Source organism: Vigna umbellata, chromosome 1 (genome assembly GCF_029865625.1).
Source record: "Vigna umbellata cultivar VRB3 chromosome 1, Vumbellata_1.0, whole genome shotgun sequence".
Taxonomy (NCBI): domain Eukaryota; kingdom Viridiplantae; phylum Streptophyta; class Magnoliopsida; order Fabales; family Fabaceae; genus Vigna; species Vigna umbellata.
The window spans coordinates 10469409-10492675 of NC_142165.1; the positions used below are offsets into that span (position 1 = coordinate 10469409).

The window sequence follows — 23267 nt, forward strand, 5'->3', positions numbered from 1 at the left end:
CGGGCTTTTATTTAATTTTACTATTCATTTTAGTCATATGAATAAGTCTCATTTTATTTAAATTTATTAGTTCTTCTTTAAATTAAAATCAATAAAGAGGAGTGTTAGTAAGAAACTCAATAAAACATAATTCTAATATAGTTTGTATTATAGCCTATTCTTCATTAAAAATCAGGAGATAATCATATAACAAGATACTAAACTTAAAAAAACTATTATTTTCAATAAATTACAAAGAGTGGGTTAAAAATAATGAGTTATCAGTACTTTTAATTTAAATAATAATCTAACAAAACATTTACTTGAAATTCATAGAAAAGAAGTCGGAGATGGTAACTGACCTTTTTACAAATAATAATTAAAGTCGCGTATAAACTTTTATATTTCACAGTTTACTTTTATATAAATATTTTGGTACTAATTAAGCTAAATTATCTTTAATTTGTGAAAAAATAACGTTGCCTTAGGCTTAGTCAGCCTTAGTCAGCAGCCATAATACTATTATTATTACATAATAATAAATGATAATCACAATTAATCACTTAATTAATGGAATTAAATTTTTAGTTAGCATATTTTGGTGCAGGTGCCAGTGTTAGAATTGGGGTTTGCGTTTGGAATGGTAGCGAGCAACTTCTGTGGAGTCTTGCTCTAGCTTCTCTCGATCTCACCCTTCTCCAATCTGGCGCTTTCTCTCAGGTTCTCTCTATGCTTCAATCGTCCTTTGATTTTCTTTCTTCACCCGTCGCCTATTATCAATTTTTTTATTCTGACTCTGATTATTTATATTCGATCGTATGCGTTTTTATTTTAATTTCGAATTTTAGGAGTGTGGATTGTTTTAGGGATCTGATGCGTTTCTGTCACTCTGATCTATTTTTCGATTTCTAGGCACTCGGTTTAAAGAGAGATTTCTAGGCTTGTGACCCGTGTTCTAATTCGTTTGACTAATATATTTTATTTTATTTTTTTGGATCGGTGAGATTCTGCATGAATCTTATCCCAGAAAATGGAATTAGTTTCCCTAGGCTCGTTTTGGGTTTCCGAGAATTGGTTAATTTGTTTGCTCCTCGCTTTTGGTGACAAAATGAACTTGAAGTGAATTCGAATTAGGATAGATGTAGCTTCTGTGGTAACAAATGTGGATTTGTTAATGTGAAATGTGGCTCTATTATGTTTTTAGGCGAATGGAGAATTGTATAATTTGGAGGAAATGTTTTTAACTTCGTTTCTGAAGTTCAGCTTCTTGCTGTTCAAGTAAAAGACTATTAAACTTTAAGAATTCACTAACTGGCGTTGTTCTTTCCAACCAGGCATTCTTGGGGTCAGATTCTTTTTCCTTTTCGAGCAAGATAGTCGTTTTTGAGCAGGAAACGAATGGTATTTGTATATAGAATAGGTCATTAGGGATTGATTAACACTGGATAAGCTTTTATTGGATTATTTCTCACAAATTCTATATTCGGATTAATAGTTTCTTTCATGTGAATCACACCCATAAAAAGTTGGAAATACCTATGAAGATTAAGGGACTAAAACCTATCACATTAACAGTCTTGTTTTTTCGGTGACATGCAAGCCTGAATTGTATGAAACTTCATTTCACCATTCAGATATATTAAAATTACTTCAAAAATTGCGGGGGTTTCTCTTGTGTCCATTTGGGGGGTTTGAGATTCATAAAATGAGAGGGAACCTTTTACAAGTGCCCAATGGGTGCCATTATTTGGTGCCTAGGCCAGAGAGGAGTGCCATAATTTTCAAAGATAATTTTTTCAAACTACATTAGCTTTGGTATAAAGTATTCTTCCTAGCTGCTTTATGGTGTTCAGCCAGCAGATATTCCATAGTGGTTTCTTTATGTGCTGAGAGAATGTTTAAGCTTTTCTTTGTTAATTATCTTGCTCAAGTTGTTATAGGCTTGTTTTGCTTTCATTCTTGTTCAGGAGGATATCTTATCCTCTCTTATAATACATGTTCCTCTTGTCCTCAAAAATTTTCTTTTTTCCACATAAGATGTGGGATAGTTAGCCCCCTGGACACAGGTCAAGCGATTGGCATGGGTTGGTATTTGGGCTGTTGTAATAAAATATAACGATAGAAAAAGGATTTATTGATTGATAAGAGATTTGATGAAGTTGTGGATAGGTTTTCATTCTCTCTTCAAAGCAGGTTATATTTTAGCAAACTAACGTTGATATGAATTTCTGATTACCGCAATTGGTAAATTCTGTTCGATAAATTGTCTTAGCAGTTAATAACTGTTTCTTTATATATGGGCAATTGATTGTTTCAGCAGGTTCCCCGAGTACACTTTTGGTTTTTGATTCTTGAGGATGGTGCTTGTTTTAGCCCTGGGGGATTTGCACATACCCCACAGGGCACCTGATCTTCCTGCAAAGTTCAAATCCATGCTTGTCCCTGGCAAGATCCAACACATAATTTGTACTGGAAATTTATGTGTTAAAGTATGTCCATCTTATTGAAATAATTATTCTTGGTTCAGTTTTGACTGTTGCCATGCTTTGTTTGAATATAATCAATATCTTCTGCTTTATGGTTTTCAACTTCTTTATTATGAATGAACACATGACACAGGTTAGAAGGTCTGAAATTTTCATCTTCCCTTGTCTTTTGACAAATAAAATGTTCTCCCTTGTCATTTGGAAAGGTTTGCTCTCATTACATGTGTTTACAAGAACGTTTTGCTGTGGAGCACATCAAATTTTGTTTTGTCAGTGTTTGTGTTGTTTATTTTATCATTGTGATTCATTGGTTGAAAATTGATGAGTGTTGAACAATTTGTAATTTTGGGGTAATCGTTGGTGCCTGCATGGAAGGTTTGTGATGGTTTCTGTGGGCAGTGACATTGTGTTGAGGCCTGGTGGGATGCTCCCTGATTTTTCCTATAACATCCATTATTGCTATTTCCAAAGGGCAAGTTGAAAGACTGTTCATTGTCTCCCCACACCCTGTTTTCTTGTATATATTATTGAACATTCTTTTCAGTAGCCCAAAACATTTTTATGTGCATATAAAACTGGTTATCAAGCCTGTTAAGATCAGTGAAACTGTGTTATTATTGATGACAACAGAATGGAGCAATAATGATTTAGGTTGTTCAACAATACTACCCCTGGTATCAGGGGTACAGTACTGTCACATTCTTGTAGGACAACAGCTTCTGTTTATGCTTTATTTACCCCCCTTTGTAATGCATTAATTATCTCTCTGCACCTAATAAAAATAATTCATTAGATTTGTTATGTTTTTTTCTTTATATACTGCATATTTTATTCACATTAACTTGATATAAAGTTAGATTTTTTTTATGGTTGAATGCATAAGCTAATTTTACTTCATTTCTGCTCAGGAAATTCATGACTACTTAAAGACTCTTTGTCCAGACTTGCATATAACCCGCGGTGAGTATGATGAAGAGACGAAATATCCAGAGACCAAAACACTAACCATTGGCCAATTTAAGCTCGGACTATGCCATGGTCATCAGGTCTGATTTTGAGTCTTTTTCCCGGCTTTATCTAAAATGGACCTAAGAAAATTGGTAGCATGGATAAATCATAAAGAAATTACCTTTTGATGTATCAATAGAAAATCGAATATCTAAGATAACTTGGGACTTATTTGGGATGAATTGGAAGGTTGTAAAATATCAATTACAACCCAAGCCAAAGTTAATTTATTTCAGTCCATTAAAATTTGTCACATCTCACAAGCCTGCAACCCTAGAGCGAAATTTGTGGCAAATGGCACTCTCCATTGAAACTGTTTTGGCACCACACAGAATTAATCGGTTTCCAACATGCCCCGATGTCCTACACATCCTTTCACCATTTCCCCTATTATTTCCTGTATAAAGAAGAACATATAATTAAGATTTCTGAACAATTGATTTCTGTCGAACTTGGACTCAACGGGAATGGGTAACCGGATGAGATGAAGGAAACAATTCAAAAAAGTTAAAACCACAAAAGCTACTGTAATAGATCAAAATCGAGTAGTATGGATGGGGCCACAAACAGTGGTTTCTAATGAGAAGAACTCATTTGCACCATTTCGCCTTCTAGATATTATCGTATAGGATTTTCTTGGCCGTTTTGGGTGCAGCACTGGAGTCTTTCCATCAAAGGTTTGTGGGTTGGAGTTGTAGTTATTCCTGCTGTATGTTACTTTGCTACAGCTGACCGCTTTAATATGAGCTAAATGATATCCTTCATTCTGCTACGCTGCACTTGTATAGGTTTATTTATAGTCTCTTTCCCGTCTTTCTTGATGGTGTTTAAGTTTAACAGTTATAGTTCGGATCTGTTATATTTTATTTTTTCAACCGTATTCCTGCCGTGATTAGATTTTTTTTTTTTTTTGAAACTGTTATTGCTTCTGTTTAGTAGAAACCTAAACCTTGCTATATAATGCATTTATATATGATAATATGAGTCTTTATTGATTGTGAAGGTTATTCCATGGGGAGACCTAGACTCACTGGCAATGCTACAGAGGCAGCTGGATGTAGACATCCTTGTCACAGGTCACACCCATCAATTTACAGCTTACAAACACGAGGGAGGTGTGGTTATAAATCCAGGTTCTGCAACAGGTGCCTACAGCAGTATCACTTATGACGTGAACCCAAGCTTTGTCCTTATGGATATCGATGGTCTTCGAGTTGTGGTTTATGTATATGAACTTATCGATGGAGAGGTTAAGGTTGATAAGATTGATTTTAAGAAAACAACTACCAGCCACTCTGCCCATTAAACACTAGGATTTTGGACCTGATCTCTTTTATCTTTCACTCATTTTGTTGTTTAGTTTTTTTTTTCCTCGTTCAAACTTTTCAAGGGTGCACTGCTTTTAGTTTTGTTTTTTGTTTTTTATGTACACTTGTATTTGGCCATGTCATAGGATTCTTAGGCTTTGATTAATTTGTGATCTGTGCCAAAACTTAATGACTTATTAATCAGTAACAGCTTTGTGTATTACTCGTCTTACCAGAAATTGGTTCAGAGCCAGAGATCTTGGTTTTGTTATTTCCCCCTATGATTTTAGTCTCTAGATTTCAGAAAATTCGCAATATTAATCAGATTTCATTTTTTGCTTATATTTATTTCTTTTAGTTACTCAAACTATTCTTCGTGATACTTTTAAATGGACATATTAGTTTTTTTATTCAATTAGATGAAAATAACGAAAACATATTTAAAGTTCCGGATTACATCAAAATTACAAATTTTATGAAAGTTAAACTAATAATTTTCTAGAATTTAATACTGAGAGAAAAAAAGAAGTCGAAATCACGGATAAGAAAATAAAGGGAATAAATTGTTATAATATAGTCAAGAAAATCTTATTATCGTTAGAGATTATGGAAGAAATTAATCTGGGAATTGAGAATAAAATTTAGAGAGAGAAAAATTAACATAAAAAATAAAAATTTATAATAATCAATAATTTAAGAGCTTGGAAACATTGAATTGGTTGCATGTCCACTAAGGTAAAACTAATACTTTACTTTTACGATAACATGTCATTTTATCATGTCTAAAATATTAATTTATCAATTTTGTTGGATACCATATGAAACTTGGACATGTTATTCGTTTCTAACTATTTATGAGCGAGTGAAGAAGATTTACATCACACCAAAATGAGAAGATTTGTGAGGATAAATTAATCATCATTCACAAACTTTTATAAATTTCATCTCTAAATTCATTCAATTTATCCTATTCTTAAAAAATAAAACGATTAAAAGTTATAAAAATTAAATAAAAAAATAAAACGAGTATCAAAACTAAAGTACTCCTGTATCATGAATTAAACCCATTAAAAAAGTAAATTTAAGAAAACGAAAATAAAATAAGCAACAGTTAGATGGTCGTAGGTATTGCCACGCCCTTGGCTTAAGTGAACCAAGAGAGAATACGTGCACAATTATACATTGCTTGCGAATGGATCCTCAGGTGTGGCACAAAGTTGCAGCGATTTCAGGTTCAATTCCTTTCTCATCGTCTTCACTCTTTTATCACAATTCACATAATTTTCTTCAGAAACTATAATTCACTGAAACTTAAACAGGCGTTGCAGCACTTGGATTGGGAACCTATGGTGCTCACGTTTTCAAACCCCAAAACCCTGCTTACAAAGAAGTCTCTTTCTACTCTGAACTTTCTCCTCATTCATTTCCATTTCTGTTCCATCAAAAAGCTTGGTTTTTTCTTCCTGTTTAAATTGGAATTTGTGTGTGAAGGTTTGGCACACAGCATCGCTTTACCATTTGGTTCACACCGCTGCGTTAGTTGCCGCCCCAATTACAAAACACCCCACTGTTGTAAGTTCTCATTCAGAATTTTTTCCTACTTGCTCTTCCCTTATGAACCCTTTGAATGTTATTGCTATGATGAGTATTTATGAAATAAAGACGTCATTTTTTTTCACTCATGGTTTTCTTCTTTACAGTTTGGAGGCCTTCTAACAACTGGGATCTTGGCCTTCTCTGGGACGTAAGTTTTATCTCAAACTTTACTATTTCAATTCGCATTTTGTATTTTACCAGGGATGTCTTTTCCAGCTATTTGTTAACCTTATTTTGGGACTAGAGATAATGTTTTTCAACTTTTTTTTTGGGACCGGAGTTTATATGAAAAATTAAAGCTGAGCTTAGTGAAAGAGGTTCTTACCATTTTGGGAACTTGGAGACAAATTTCAATCGAATAAAAGATATTTAAAGTTTGATTAAGAAGGTCAAGATGTACATCTGTTCAGGATTCAGGACATTGTTGAAGCTTATATTTAAGCCACCAAGGTTTAAAAGCTGAGTCATTGCCGCATTGTTGTTGACTATTGGTTGAAGGAGTCCTCCATATGAAAAAATTAAGCATGTCAGGGGTTGTTGAACCAAATTTAGAAGGGAGACATTGATTTCAAAAAGGGAAGGGAACTGCTGCATTGTTAATCAAGTTTATTTATGTTGATGATGTAATCAGATATAATTTCTCTTACTGAATCAACGTTTGGGTCTAAACTCTGAAAGTATAATGGCTAATTTTGGAGTTAGGGATGCCGAACAATGGATGGTTAAAATTCATAAGATGTGACTAACCTATAATACTTCAACAAAGTTAAATTGTCCACTTAGGTAGAAGCGTGGTGTGAGTGTGTTCTAAGATTCTTAAGGCATGCCTTTTGATTGGGGAAAAGAAAAAGGAAAAACTAGCAATTTGGGTTTTTGCCCGCCCCAACCGAAAAATGTAGCTGGTTGCAAACATTTCTAGGACATGTCACTGCTCCCTATATGTGACCAGTGAGTCCGAGTGATCTCGAAAAATACAGAAATTAGGGCTAGTTTGTCGGTTGAAGCTTGGGAAATTCTAACATTTATATGTTATCTGACTTTCAATATCTTTTTGGAAGGTAATCCAATTACCTTTACATTTTGGAGACCCAAAATATAGTTTCTACGTCTCCGCACAACAAATGAACACAAAGTTCTAGAATTTACATCCCTTTGTTTGAAGCAGTTATTTTTAGGCACTGTATCCAATAGCTGATTGCTTGATGTGCTAAGCAGGTTGGATGCTTTTTTAACTTTTTCGTTCTTGAGCACAAGAATAACTTATGCCTTGATTTACCATTCGTTTCATAACCTTTCTCCATTTAACTAGCCTGGTCTATAATAATATTTTGTTGCTGCATGCTCTGATTTTTGGTTGGAAATATTGGTAAAAAGTATTGGAATGATGAATGATCATTAAGCTGTATTGAATTTTTAGGTGCTATACTGTTGCACTTCTTGAAGACAGAAAATATTCAACTTTGGCTCCATTCGGTGGCCTTGCGTTTATAGCAGCTTGGGGTAGCCTGTTTTTCTGATGACTTCGATTCTATTTTGGTTTCTGCTGTTACATCTATCATCAAGTTTGTTAAAAAGTAATTGGACTACCACTGAATCAACAGTTATCAGCTCATATTGTACTTCATATTTGTAAATCATTTCCCTTTTGTCAAACCAATGGTTCGTGATCTTGAAATCAGTGTTTCTACCGATGATGTTCTTAACAGATTGAAGGTTTTCTGTCAACTGTTGAACCTGAGTCGATGTCCGGGGGCAAAAGCACGACTTATATAACATTGTTTTCTGATATTTATGAATAAAACAAGAAAAAAAAATGATTGTATAAATATTTGAAAGTGGAAACAGATTGAACGTAAAGTGGTTTTTCGTAATTAATAAGTGGAAAAATAAAATAAAAACACGATTAACCGAGTTATTTCCTTGCAATTGCCCACAAGACTGGAAATTGAATTTAGCTTTTTTCAGCAGTAACTTTGGGTGCTCTCGGGTTCGTTAGTGAATAATAGTAAAAGTTTTAATATCTCTGAATATTGCTATGAAACTCAAAAGGAATCAAAGAATGAGAGGAGATGAAGATATCCTCTACTCAACAAAATCCATATTATTTCGTAAAGATTGGTTTTCGTGTAGTATCTATATGCTCACATCAAACATAAACCGCGTGCAACCATATAATAATGTTATAAAAAAAGTAAGAAATATTTTAACAACGTCATCAACATTATTTGAAGGTACTTTGTTTCTGTCCATCACCTATCCAACTCTTGAAAACTTGTTTAATGTCTTCTTCAGGCGAAGAATTGTTGAGCTACATAACTCAAACAACACTTCATTAATCCACCGAAGAAACATACACATCTTAGTTTCTGCTAAAACATGCTAGTATAAAACTATTATATATGTGTTGCATAGGCTACCTGTGAATGTGAAAGCTTCGACATGTTACGTGGAGAATCTTCCTCAAGTTCTTCTGATGAATCTTCGCGGTGGAGCTACCATGTTTATTTGAGTTTTGGAATGGAAGGCACTCACGTAGATTTTGCTAACACCTTATGTGTTTCGTTGCAGCGAAAGGGAATCTCAACTTTCAGATATGATAAGCTAGTTGAGAGAGATGTGATGTTGAAAAAAGTTCAGAAGGCAATGGAGGAGTACCTTGTTGCCATTGTCCTTCTCTCCGAGAATTTTGCCGCCTCCACTTGGTGTTTGGAGGAACTTCGAAAGATTCTTGATGTGGGAAAACCAGTCATTCCTGTGTTTTATGAAGTCGTTCCTTCCGATGTTCGGCACCAGAGAAATAGTTTCGCTAAGGCTTTCGAAGAACATGAAAGAAGATTAGAAGAAGATCAATTGAAGGTGCAACAATGGAGGAAATCCTTGAAAGAAGTTGTGGACTTTTCTGGCTGGGAGTCCAAGGATAGGTGAGTTTTGATTGTGTTAATTTATCTACGTAAGTAATCATCATTTTCAGTTTTTTGGTAGATACAATAACCAAACACATAATTAGGAAGAAGATACAACACAAAATACTACATGATTTCGGTAATTACTTATCATTATTGAAAATTTAACTCAATCTATAATAATTAGCGAATGGCTCTGTTATATTTCATGTCTGTTGACATTGGAGTTATCAGAAAATTATATATTTTTATCAATAGGGGAAGGGAAGAACTCATTGAAGACATTATTAAATCGGTATGGACAAAAATACGTCTTAAATTGCCATCATACGAGGAGGAAAGGGTTGGAATTGATTCAAGAGTTGAGAAAATACGTTCACTTTTGAAGCTGGAATTGAAAGACGTGGTTCACTTCACTGGAATATGGGGCATGGGTGGTATAGGAAAGACAACTCTAGCGAGAGTTGTATTTAAGAAAATATGTAGCCAATTTGATATTAGTTGCTTCCTTGAAAATGTGAGAGAGATTTCTGGGAAAACTCATGACATGCTTACCTTACAAATAACACTTCTCTCTCATATGGAAGTGAAAGAATTCACAATCCAAAATTTGGATGAAGGAAAGATCGTAATAGGAGGTATCTTACGCAACAACAAAGTTCTCCTGGTCCTTGATGATGTTGATGACGCAAGACAACTGGACAGTTTGGGTGTGAATGATCAAGGGAAGTTTGGCCCTGGGAGCAGGATTATAGTAACAACAAGAGACATGGAAGTACTAAAACCACTTGGAAATTTTGAAATTTGTAAAATTGATCTGTTAAACTCTGATGAATCCCTTCAACTTTTTTGTCATAAAGCATTTAAAAGAGATAAACCACCAGAACAACTATTGCAGTTGTCAAAAGTGGCTGTTCAACAAGCTGGAGGCCTTCCTCTGGCCCTTGAGATGATGGGTTCATCCTTCTATGGGAGAAACGAATCTCAGTGGAAAGAACTTTTAGATATGAAAGAATACTCAAAGAAAGATATTGTGATGGAGAAACTTACAATAAGCTATCATGGGTTACCAGAAAGTTATCAGATTTTTTTTTCTTGATATTGCATGTTTCTTCAACGGGTGGGTGAAAGAGCACGTGGAACAAATTCTAACAATTTGTTGCCGTTGTCCAGCAAATGGAATTGATGTACTAATTGGTAAATCACTGGTAAGTTGTGATGGATCACGTTTATGGATGCATGATTTACTTCAAGAAATGGGAAGAAAAATTGTTGTCGAAAATGTCTGATAGATGCTAGCAAACGCAGCAGGTTGTGGTCACCCCATGACATTGATCAAGCACTAAAAAGAAAGAAGGTAAGATTTTTAACTTTTAAGTTGATTTGATCTTACACAAATTTTATATGAATCTGTATCTCACCTCTCCATATAACAGAAGTGAACTCACTTAGTTGATCTTTCATTCACTATAATATAATGTCATGACTTGAATTTGGATAATCTTTAATTTCATTTTAAACCCTTTTTGAACTTGAGGTTTATAATGAGCTTGTGAAGTTCTCTGCAGTCTAAACTTTTGTAGAACAATTGTATGTCATAAGAGGAAGGATATAATCCTCTTCAACGTTGTTTGCAGAAAAAAGAATCGATTCAGGGTATAGTTTTGAAGTCGTCCACTGAGCCATACATTGCAAATTGGGATCCCGAAGCCTTCTCAAAGATGTACAATCTCAAATTCCTTATAATTAATTTTCACAATATACAATTTCCCCATGGCCTCAAATGTCTTAGCAGTTCACTGGAAGTTCTTCAGTGGACAAAGTGTACTTTGGAAGCTCTGCCGCTTGGCGTTAAGCTTGAGAAACTTGTAGTGTTAAAAATGCGTTACAGCAAAATAAAGAAGATCTGGAGTGATTCTCAAGTAAGTAGCTCAGTTAACATCTTGTGCATTCAATTTAATACTAGCACATAATCTTCCAAAGCTAATCATTTTTCCGTTCTAATCGATCAGCATTTCAAAAGGTTGAAGTTCATTGATCTTAGCCATTCTGAAGATCTAATTGAAAGTCCTATAGTTTCTGAGGTTCCATGTCTTGAAATTTTGCTTCTTGAAGGTTGTAAAAACCTTGTCAAGGTTCACCAATCTGTTGGACTGCACAAGAAGCTTGTCGTTTTGAACTTGAAAGATTGCATAAACCTCCAAATCCTTCCAACAAAGTTTAAAATGGATTCTTTGGAGGAATTGATTCTGGCTGCTCAAAACTTAAAAAGCTCCCCAAGTTTGCAAACAATGTGCAATGTTTATCACTGATTGATTTGAAGAAATCAGAAAATCTTATCTGCCTACCAAAGTCTGTTTGCTATGTCAGTGGGACAAAAGTTCGTTTAGAAAATCTTAAAGAGCTTTCTTTTGGTGGAGGAAAAGAACTAACATCCAACTCATCAATATGTAGGAAGAAACTAGTTTCGAAGGAATTAATCTTGCCTCCTCTTTCTAGTTTAACAAGCCTCAAGTTCTTGAATTTAAGTTACTGTGACCTTAATGATGAATCAATGCCAGGTGAACTTGGATCCCTATCATCTTTGTTGGGCTTAGATCTAAGCGGTAACAATTTTGTTAGACCTACTTACTGCATTAGAAATCTTCATGCCTTGAAGAGTTTGACCTTAATTGATTGCCCAAGGCTTGAGTCTTTGCCAATGCTCCCACCAAACGTTCAATGTTTGTGTACAGCTAACAGTACTCAAACGAAACCCTTGAATTCAGATGCATATATGCTATGGAAGATCTTTGAGTTGCACATGAATCAGGTATATTCATTATATACACCTCATTCTCTCCCTCATCTACCCCCTATCCACCCTAATCATTTCCATAAAGTTTGTGTTTACCAAATGGAAGGTAGGCCACATTTTATGCTCATCATTCCGGGGAGAGAAATTCAAAAATGGAATGAAGAGTGCTTTCTGGTCGATCCATCACATCATCCATATAACATGTTGGGTTGTGATTCAGCTGCATCAATAAAAGTGGAAGCACCTTAATACTGTGAATCTAGTGGATGGTTAGGAATTTGCAATATGCTTAGCATTAGAACATTCAAATATGCAGCCTTCTCCTCAATCACATGTGAGTCAACATTCCAAGGGAAATGAGGAAACTCGCATTTATTTTTGGGCATGTAAAGCTCATGATGGTGAACCTGACTTGATTTTTCCCATAGTACCTGAACATAGCCACTCAGTTCATGAATGCAATGAAGAAAAATGCCTTCTTCAACTGATATTTTATGTGGAGAATCATTCTAAGGCATGGAAACCAAGTATAAGGAAGTGTGGGTGTAGTGTTATATTTAAGGAAGATGTTGAAGAATGGTGCAATTGGCAGCACTCAAGTGGTCCTATTTCATCAAGAAACACAAATGATTATTTGCAGCAGTTACTGTTTAGGTTTTTTTATTGCAGCTATTTGAAGACATACTGATAAATTTTATATATGAATATTTTCAAGCTCTAAAATTATACAACTTCCTGTAGTTATATACTTCGTTTCGAAAAGTTCATCTTTGACAAAATATTCGGAAAGGTTATTATTTATGTAAAATCAAATTTAACCCAATCAAATTATATATATAACATTCTGATACAGTAGAGTTTTTATTTCAGTCAATAACTTCCTTGTATAACCATTGCTTAATTAAGAGTACCCAATACTACTGCATAAAATAATAAAATATTTCGCATGAAATAAGAAAACCACCATTTTATACCCAATTACCTCTATGGTCGGTCATACAATAATACAAAACAATTTAGTCAATGGTTGTAAAAATAATTTAAATTTAGTACACATCTCCATTTTCCAGTAGTTTTCTTAATCTATAAGCCTGCAACAAAGCGGATAATATGCCAAACACGAATTAGTTAAAATATATTTTATAATTCTTGTTCAATTTTAGTTACATCAGCAAATACACAAATCATAGAAAGTTTAAACATAAATAATCATAATAATGCAAGAAATGCGGTCACAGAAAAGTGAGATAATTGAGTGCCAACCATGCGTAAGTATTCATTCAACCTGCATCAATGGTCTGATTTACACTGCATGTTCCCATCATGACCTATCCATTCACGAAAATATTATTCCTCAGTTGTTATCTGTAAATTTTCTATCTGCTTTTTTTCTCTTCCAGGGGCAGATTTTAGAACTGTATAATTCAAACAACAACAACGCTTGTATCCACTCAAAAAAACATATGATCTTATATAATCATCGGTTTAAGCTTTGAACATAAATTGAACTGTTTTTGTCCGAGGGTGCATGTCAAGGCTTCAATGTTAAGTGGAGAATCTTCCTCAAACTCTTCGAGATGGACATACCATGATTTTTTGAGTTTTCGAGGACAAGACACGCGCTTAGGTTTTACAGATCACTTGTACGCTGCGTTGGTGAGAAAGGGAATGATAACTTTCCGAGATGACAAAAATCTAGAGAAAGGAGATAAGATAGATAAAGAACTATTTAAAGCAATTAAAGAGTCCCTCGGGGCCATTGTGATTCTCTCTGAGAACTATGCCTCTTCCTCTTGGTGTTTGGATGGCTCAACAAAATTCTGGAATCAAATAAAGCTCTGGGGAGAAAAGTTTTCCCAGTTTTCTGTGGGGTTAGTCCTAGTGAGGTTCAACACCAGACAACAAAGAGTTTTGAAGAGGCTTTTCAGAAACATGAAAGAAGATTTGAGAAAGACACAGAAAAGGTGCAACAATGGAGAGATTCCTTGAAGGAGGTTAGCCAAATTGCTGGCTGGGAGTCCGAAAATTACCAGTAAGTTTTTTTCAGCATTGATTTTTCTTTTAGCAACGATACTTGTACTTTTTTTCTCTTATGCTTAGTTACATTTCGTTTATTCTAAATTGGATCATGGATATATATATATATATATATATATATATATATATATATATATACACACACACACATATATAAATATATCGTAGTTTTCGTGAAATATATACATGTGACAAGCAGTAAACTTTTATCTTATTTCTCTTCATGTTTAAATTATAACATGATTATACATTTTCATCCACAGGCATCAAACGGAGCTCATTGAAAACATTGTTGAATCGGTATGGACAAAGCTACGTCCTGAAATGCCATCTTTCAATGATGGGTTAGTTGGAATTGACTCAAGGGTTAAGAAAATGGACTCACTTTTAAGGATAGAATCGAAGGATGACGCTCGCTTTATCGGAATATGGGCATGGGTGGCATTGGAAAGACAACCCTAGCGAGAGTTGTCTTCGGGAAAATCCAGTACCAGTTTGATATTAGCTGCTTCCTTGACAACGTTCGAGAGATCTCAAAAGAAAGTGGTGGCAGGCTTCGTTTACAAGGAAAACTCCTTTCTCATCTGGGTATAAAAGGCTTAGAAATTAGAGATTTAGACGAGGGAAAGAACACAATAAGAGAACTTCTATTCAAGAAGAAAGTTCTTCTTGTCATTGATGATGTTGATGATACTAGCCAACTAGAGAGTTTGGCTGAGAGGTTAGAGTGGTTTGGCCCCGGGAGCAGAGTTATAATAACAACAAGAGACACACACGTCCTAATATCACATGGAATAGTTGAAAACTACAAAATTGACATCTTAAATTCTGACGAATCCCTTCAACTCTTGAGCCAGAAAGCCTTTAAAAGAGATAAACCTGATGAACATTATTTGGAGTTGTCAAAAGTTCTTGCCAAATATGCAGGAGGCCTCCCTTTGGCCTTGGAGCTGTTAGGTTCATTTCTGTGTGGAAGAAGTGAATCCCAATGGAAAGTAGTGGATATGATAAAGGAAGTGCCCCCGAGTCATATTGCGATGAAATCGCTTAGAATAAGCTACAATGGGTTGCCGCTACGTTATAAAACTTTGTTTCTTGATATTGCATGTTTCTTCAAAGGGAGGATAAAAGAGCTTGTGATACAAGCTCTAGAAATTTGTGAGCGTTATCCACCAGTTGGAATTGACCTTCTGGTTGAAAAATCACTGGCAACTTATGATGGCTTTACCATAGGGATGCATGATTTGCTTCAAGAATCAGCAAAGGGAAATTGTCAAAGAAGAAAGTTATGTGGATCCGGCAAAACGAAGTAGGCTGTGGACTCTAGAGGAGACAAATGAAGTATTAAAATACAATAAGGCAAGTTTTTTAAGCTAATGTCCAATTCCATTAATGTATTTTTACTCTATATTTTAACTTCTTATGAGATGTCTTAACTTCATCTGCATTACTATTATTCTCTGCTAGGCAAATGAATCAATTGAAGGTATTGTTTTGAACTCGCCTGAAAAGGAAGAAGCTATTTGGGATCCTGAAGCGTTCTCAAGGATGTATAATCTTCAATTACTTATCATAAACTATCGTGTAAATCTTCCTACTAGCCTCAAATGTCTTTGCAGTTCTCTGAAATTTCTTCAGTGGATGAACTATCCTTTGGAATCTCTGCGCCGCTTGGCGTGCTGCTAGATGAACTTGTAGAGTTGAAAATGCATTCCAGCAGAATAAAAAGGATTTGGAATGGAAATCAAGTCAGTAGTTCAATCACGATCCTTTTTTAACTTAATACTAGAATAAGTTAAGTCTAGAAAAGCTAATTAACTCCCTACTCTCTCATTTACCTTTTGTTCTGATTGGTCAGGATTTTGCAAAGCTGAAGTTCATTGATTTGAGCTATTCTGAAGATCTAATTCAAACCCCAATAGTTTCTGGGGCTCCATCTCTTGAAAGATTGCTTCTTATAAGTTGTGTAAACCTTGTTGAGGTTCACCCATCAGTTGGACAACACAAGAGACTTGTTCTATTGTTGCTGAAAGATTGCAAAAATCTTCAAATCATGCCAAGAAAATTGGAAATGGATTCTTTGGAGGAATTGATTCTCTCTGGCTGCTCAAAAATTGAAAAACTCCCAGAATTTGGAGACAACATGAAATCTTTATCACTGCTTAATGTGGAGAACTGCATAAATCTCCTTTCCCTGCCAAATTCCATTTGCAATTTGAGATCTCTCAGAAAACTCTACGTTTCTGGCTGCTCAAGAATCTCAACACTGCCAGATGGTATGAATGAAAATGAGTCATTGGAGGAGCTTTATGTGAGTGGTACTGACATAAGAGAAATTCCTTCATGTTTAGAAAAACTTAGAGAGCTCTCCTTTGGTGGAAGGAAAGAAACAACACCCAAATCACAAAACTTTCTGCCTCCTCTTTCCAGTTTATTGGCCTTGGAGTCCTTGGATTTAAGTTATGGAGGTCTTACTGATGAATCAATTCCTAGTGATCTTGGTCCTTTATCATTGTTGAAGCGTTTAGATCTAAGTGGTAACAATTTTGTTAACCCACCTGCCCAATGCATTATTAGTCTTTCTATGTTCCATACTTTGTCCTTCAATGATTGCCCAAGACTTGAATCCTTGCCATTGCTTCCACCAAATTTACAATCTTTGTACACAACTAATTGTCCTAAATTGAAACCCTTTCACTTGGTTGAAGATACTCTATGGAAGATCTTTGAGTTACATTCACATGAGGATCCGGTATGTTTCTTATACACAGGACCAAAACTTAACTTTTTTGTTTGTAGTGATTAAAACATTCAAGTTTTCTCATACATTAAAAGTTAAAACTGAATAACTCTTTTATTAACTAGTTAAATTTACAACAACAAAAAAAACCTTGCATTGTAACAGATTGAAGGGCCAGAGCTTTGGTTCATAACACCAGGGAATGAAATTCCATCTTGGTTCAACAATCAAAACTTTCTTGAAATTGATTCATCAGATCAAACGTATGAGAAGTTGTGTTGTGATTCAGTTACTTCAATAACAGTGGATGTATCTGAGGACTTCCAGTTAAGTGAATGGTGGGGAATTGCAGTATGCCTAGTATTAGAACCTTTGAACATGGATGTGCCATCTTCATCTAATGCAAGGTCAACTTCTACTGTCAATGAGGAAATTGGCATTTATTACTGGGTATGTAAAGCTCCTGATAAAGATCCTGACCCAAATTTTCCTATAGCACCCAAGTTTGGGCACAAGCTGTATAAATTCAAGGACCCTTACGTCATATTATATTCATGAATGCTGATCATGTGTATATTCAGCATTATCTAAGTGGGGGGCAAACACAGCTTGAAGTGATACTTTTTGTTGAAAATTTTTCTGAATCATGCAAGGCAAGAATAAAGAAGTGTGGGTGCCGTGTGATATGTAAGGAAAAAATTGAAGAATGGAGGAACCTCTCAGATGGTCTTAATATATCAAGAATAACAGAAACGAATCCAGATGAGGAACGTCATGAATTGCAGGTGGAAGAACCTACTTCTCCAAACACATCCTCTCCCGTGGAGAAAACAGAAGGACAAACTACCCTTCGTAAATGATATCACTGTATCACGTTCATAACATACAAGTAATAATTTGGTTTGTATATTACTGATAGTGATGGAACATCTTACATGTTTCACTTTATAGTTTGATAATTTCATCTAATATATTTCAGCTGAGAGTCTGAGAAGTTTTATCATAATTTATAATTTACTTACTTTGTCACATTCTATCACAAAGTTGTGATGAATTGTTTCATAATAATAGTTTACAACATGTTTCAACATAATCTGTGACATGTTCCATTACAATTGGTGACTCATGCTTGTAGAGGACCAAAACTTATCACACTTTTGTTTTCGCTTTTCACCTCCCAGTTAGTGTCCTCAACTTCATTTAATTTTCCGTTTAATATGTTGAAATTTCACTTGTGGGATAAATTGGGGATCAAACCTTGAAATTGAGAAAACTTGAACAAGTTATGACTTTAAAATAAATAAAACAAGCAAAAGAAATAGATTGTATAGGACCACATATCCCAACTAAAGGTACAATACAAATGATGACACTTAACATGCTCTTAACAATATGCTCCAAAACAAAACGTCTTAAATCTCATCTTATGATCATGTGAATCAAACTTTGTGTTGGGTCAAATTCAGTATTTAATAAGTACACAAAAACGGATGGAGCAGGTTGTGTTCTGTTCTCTATTCTCGTTGCTTTTCCCTTTTCTATGATATATGCTAGAAAAAGTTTTTCTTTTCAAACTATTTACGAAAGTGGTGCTGTTTTATGCTATATCAGCATAGAATATAGCCAATCTTATGGGTGATATTTCTATGTGAAGTGATTTTTTCTATTTCATTTCAAACTAATTACCGAACCGGTGTCTGTGTTTCAGGGCATTCAAATACTACACATCATTATAAAGATCTTATTTTTCTCTCAGAGTTAAGATGTTTAATTTATGAAAAATTTACTCATTTTCTGTTAAAATGCACACTTCACTGTAGTTTCAGCCTGCTGAAGATGCCTATGATGTGCTGCCTCAGTGTTGGCTATCATGCTGTGACCGTTATAATGATAATTTTTAATTTAATCATGACCATTAAAACATTTAATTAATATCTCAAAATAAACTATAGAATTATGGGATCAATTATTTCATTGAAATTGTTTCGGGGATGAGTCAATGTCAACCGTCTGGGTTGTGTTGTATCGTCCGAAATCTAAATATTATCCAAAAAGCGAATTTTTTTGTTCATCTAAATCATTCGAATGATACATGAAAAAGATACTATGATGGTAAAGTTAGCTCAACATTTCACACATAGCAATTAATTCAATAATTAATGTAAGTAACCTACCTCATTTCTTCAAACCTTATTTATAAGTTTAGTAATGAGTTTTTGATTAACGTTGGCCTAATTATGGTCCAATTGTGAATAATTATGATTTATTCTTAAGTTAATAAGTCTTAAGGTTGATTTACTCAGGGTTGTTCATCTCAATCAATCCAATTCATGGTTGACCGATTTATGTGGTGGCTTGTCAGGCTCGTTGTTATGTTTGTTGAGATAGTAATTGGTTGTTCAAGTTGGTACATGACCAGCTAACCTATTTGGTAACCGACTAATCTTGGTGACTTGTACTCTGAGCTGGTCCATGACCTGCTGATCTATCCGGCGGTTGGTTGAACTCACTAGTTTGTGCTCGAGAGTGGTGCATACCTATTAGTTTGTCTGGTGGTTAGCCAGACTCGCTAACTTGTGCTCTGGGTTGGTGCATGACTTATTGACCTTCTTATAGTTAGTCAAGTTCCCTAGTTGACTACCTAGACAATTGTTGATAGTTCGAATTGTGCCTAATCGAATGGTTATACATTACACAAACCTCCAAATCTTAAATGATTAGCGAAAGGGTTTGAAATTGAGCATTTGACTCTCGTCGTTCACCTACTCCAAGGGTGATTTGATCGGGGAGAGTTCCCAAGAGGTTTTGATCATTAGAAAGAAAGATGATTGCTTTGATCAAAGTTGTTAGATAAGAAGACGCTTCAGCAAATCGTGTAGAAGGTCATAGATTTATTATTACACGAAGAGGAATGATTCATTTCTAATAGGTATAAAACTCTAAAAAAAACTATTAACATAACACGTTCTTAATAGATAACAGAAACTCAAATTAGTGATCAAATTTTTCTAATTACCATACATGTGATTGTATTTACAAACATGCATTCAAATTATTAAAATCATTAGTTATTATTATTCGCCACAGGTCTAGCATGTAAAATGAGCAATAGTATTAAATTGATATTAATAAAAAAATTAAGAGGTAGTGATTAAAATTACGATGCACTCTGAAGAGACTACGTATAGTGAGAGCACAGTAGACAAAAAGTGATGTCACAAAAGCCCTAAATATGTTTTTTCCGACAGCGACAGAATCCGAAACCACAAGATGACATGAAGAAGTTGTTGTCAAAATGATCGTGCGATCTTGAATACCAGTGTATAGTTCCTAATCTGACGTTGTTTAGCAATTCACGTACTATAATTGGACCCAAAACAAGAAACCGTGGTACAAGACAATGGCCATAATGCATGTTCAGAAATTGGAATCTATGATTCACTGTTAGGAAGAACAGAGCATGTGACTTAGAGGTAAATGACAAATTAGGGTTGCAGTGGAGAGAGAAACCCACTTCTGTAACAGAGCTAGTTCACTGCTTCAACCTTCAAACATAGCCCGACACAGACCAGTGGCGCACCACCGACTCTATTTCTCCATTTTCTATGCCACCATCCTTGTTTTTTTCAAGTTTCTAATACAACCTTACTAAATAATGTAATGTTGGAAAAAGAAAAAAACTGTTGAACATTTTGATAATGTTGTTATTTGCAAGATGAACAGAGGACAGGTAACTAATTATCATATGATTAATAAATTTATTATAAAAATATATACGTATAAAAGAAGACTTGTTGCCTGTATATAGCCATGCAATGAAGGTGTTTTTTTAACACTACCTATACCTAATCCCATTAGACGGTACATGGGAATTTGTATTAAAAGGTTAGCACTTTTATAATTTACATAAACTAGCATAGATAAGGTAATCTTTACTCACATGGGTTCACGTTCCCTGACCCAGGCAAGGACGTATAGGAAAAACTACCATAGAGCATAAGATGCACTTTTAGGTTATCTGACTCCCATCATGATGTGGAGAATGTTATCTATAATTTATGTCTAACTTATATTTTCAACGTCTACCTCTTTCTAAAACTAGTTGTCAAAGATGCTCGTTTCAGTGTACGTCGGTAATTGTTTGTATTCAATATCTTCACCTTTAATTTTTAGAAGATTTATAATGATTAATTTATGTTTGGTTATACCAATAGTTTTATATGATTTAAGAGTCAAAATTAAGGTTACTTTACATACATTTCTCTCCTTCAATAATTTGAAATATTTTTAAAATAAATGTGATTTAGAATTTCAAATTCTGAAGCAAACAATAATGGATTGAGGTAATTCACTTTAACGTTCTTATCTCAACCGACTTAAGGTTCCAACATCAATTTTCTTAATCTTAGAAATTTGTTTTGATATATTTAATAATTTCACATTGTTTAAAAGTCGAAATTAAAATCAATTTGAATACAGTTTTTTCTTTAATCTTCAAGACATGTTCTAAAATAAACAATGGGGCATGAATAAAAATAATAATTTTCAAGCCTGTAAATATACTTGATACTTCGTTAGAAAAAAGATTTTATTGAAATCATGATATATGGGACATTCTTGAACAATGGCTGAAACTTTCTCTTTGTTACCTTATCTACTTCTGGGAGTTGGTTTTTCTTTTTAGGACTGTTAGGTCAGCATGAAAGCATCCCTTCACATTTATCTTTTTTCCCCTTTCCCCATCCGCTACACAAGATTATAGAACTCACAACAATTTAACCTAATTTTAAGTTCACAGTTAAATTTGTAAATGTAAATATGAGTTTTTTAAACAGGGAATATATAAATAGCTGATTAGTAGTTAGTTTTATTTTTATTTTTTGAAGAAAAAACAATATTTGAGAAAATACGAGTTTGAGAGAAATTGGAAAAAGTAGTTATAAGACAAAGAAGCTAGAGAATATTTTAATGGGCTATGATATTTTCAAATTGGCTTTTATAATATAGGTTAATTACAGTAAAAACTAAGGTTAAACAAGTAAAAATTCAAAACATTTAAGTAAACAAAAGTTATAATAAAAAGTTTGTAAGATCTCATTATAACACGCATAGAGAAAAGTCCATAGTTTTATACTATAAATAACCCAAATACAAACAATATCATAAAAACTACATGATAGGAAAATAAAAAGAAAACGTTAACAAAAATAAATAAACATTATAATAAAAATATCTTAAAATGTCATTCTTGCACACTTGAGACAAAAATTGACATATTTTGAATTGAGTCATTATAGGTATATAAAACTCAACTCTACTCAAACTTATACACACAAAATTTTCAGAAGTTACTATTTACTTTCAATAAATTAAAAAACATATTAGTATATAAACAGTTAAACATAACAAAACTAAATAATATGCAAACTTTTTCCTTTATGTAAAAAATTTTATTGGCATTTTGATCTGTTTGTTCTTTCTTTCATTTGAACATGGATTCTTAGTTTTTTTTTTTCAACTACAATTCTCTTTTAATATCTTATACATTTATCGTTATTTCAATAATCTCACCTGTCTAGTTAAATTTTAGGTCTCTGCTCTTTTAATTCTCGTTTTGTAATATTTTAGATTTTGATAGTAAATCATTTTCGTGCATGTAAAAGTAAAAATGTTTTTTCTTAAGATATATAATATTTTACATAAGTCGTAATTCTAAAGATGTAGAATGTGATAGGTTAGTTGAATATAAATCATAATACACTTTATATCAGTTATGTCTTTTCATTTAAAATTTACTTTCTATATCACTTATTAATTAACATTGAAACCCTTGTACTTTGTATGTCAACACCATCTATACCAATTTATCAATAAAATGTACAAAATAATCAATAATAAAACAATATTAAAGAAAGCATGAAATAATTGTACACATAAACTATGAGAGAAGAATATGGTTGCAATTATAAATAATGTCAGAAGTTAAGTGTATGAATCTTTATTCACATGATTGAAGTTAGGGGGGCCACAGCTAAGGACATATTGGGAAAATTGTTATAGTAAAGATAGTTCACTTTATTAGCTTAACAAATTTTCATGACCAACTTTTCCAAGTCTGTCCTTTAACTTGTTATCTCACTCACCCAACAAATAATATAATATTAACAAACTGCTTCCTTAATTTTTAGCTATACATCTTATTATAGTCGGCAGAAATATATATAAAAGGGAAATTTTCCATTGTATATTACTATGTTACAATAATTTAGTAAAGAATAAAACTATTTAATTCAAAAATACAAAAAAAAATATTTGTAAAAAGTTTTTATCCTTTTAATGACAAACGGATTTAAATCTGACTGATATAGGTATGTTTAAAACGGGCTAAGTCGGGTTAGACTGTCAATTGAAAAC

General features: G+C 33.8%; 2 protein-coding genes and 2 pseudogenes across 3 annotated transcripts; all 4 read left to right on the plus strand.

The window, feature by feature from the left end:
- Window positions 1–541: 541 nt before the first annotated feature.
- MAG1 (Calcineurin-like metallo-phosphoesterase superfamily protein) lies at window positions 542–5000 on the plus strand. 2 transcript variants are annotated; one of them, XM_047317498.2, is made up of 4 exons: window positions 542–699; window positions 2297–2468; window positions 3374–3511; window positions 4477–5000. In XM_047317498.2, exons 2-4 carry the CDS (start codon window positions 2337–2339, stop codon window positions 4777–4779), a joined length of 573 nt encoding a protein of 190 aa, XP_047173454.1. In that variant the 5' UTR covers window positions 542–699; window positions 2297–2336; the 3' UTR covers window positions 4780–5000. The 2 variants fall into 2 exon arrangements, with proteins under 2 accessions (XP_047173454.1, XP_047173452.1); XM_047317496.2 differs by having other exon boundaries at window positions 543–699; window positions 2300–2468.
- An 869-nt stretch (window positions 5001–5869) lies between these two features.
- On the plus strand, window positions 5870–8081 carry LOC124841257 (uncharacterized). The gene is made up of 5 exons (XM_047317501.2): window positions 5870–6012; window positions 6100–6170; window positions 6272–6352; window positions 6481–6524; window positions 7794–8081. Exons 1-5 carry the CDS (start codon window positions 5973–5975, stop codon window positions 7891–7893), a joined length of 336 nt encoding a protein of 111 aa, XP_047173457.1. The 5' UTR covers window positions 5870–5972; the 3' UTR covers window positions 7894–8081.
- A 734-nt stretch (window positions 8082–8815) lies between these two features.
- Window positions 8816–12806, plus strand: LOC124841260 (TMV resistance protein N-like; annotated as a pseudogene).
- Window positions 12807–13572: 766 nt separating this feature from the next.
- On the plus strand, window positions 13573–17713 carry LOC124841261 (TMV resistance protein N-like; annotated as a pseudogene).
- Window positions 17714–23267: the final 5554 nt, after the last annotated feature.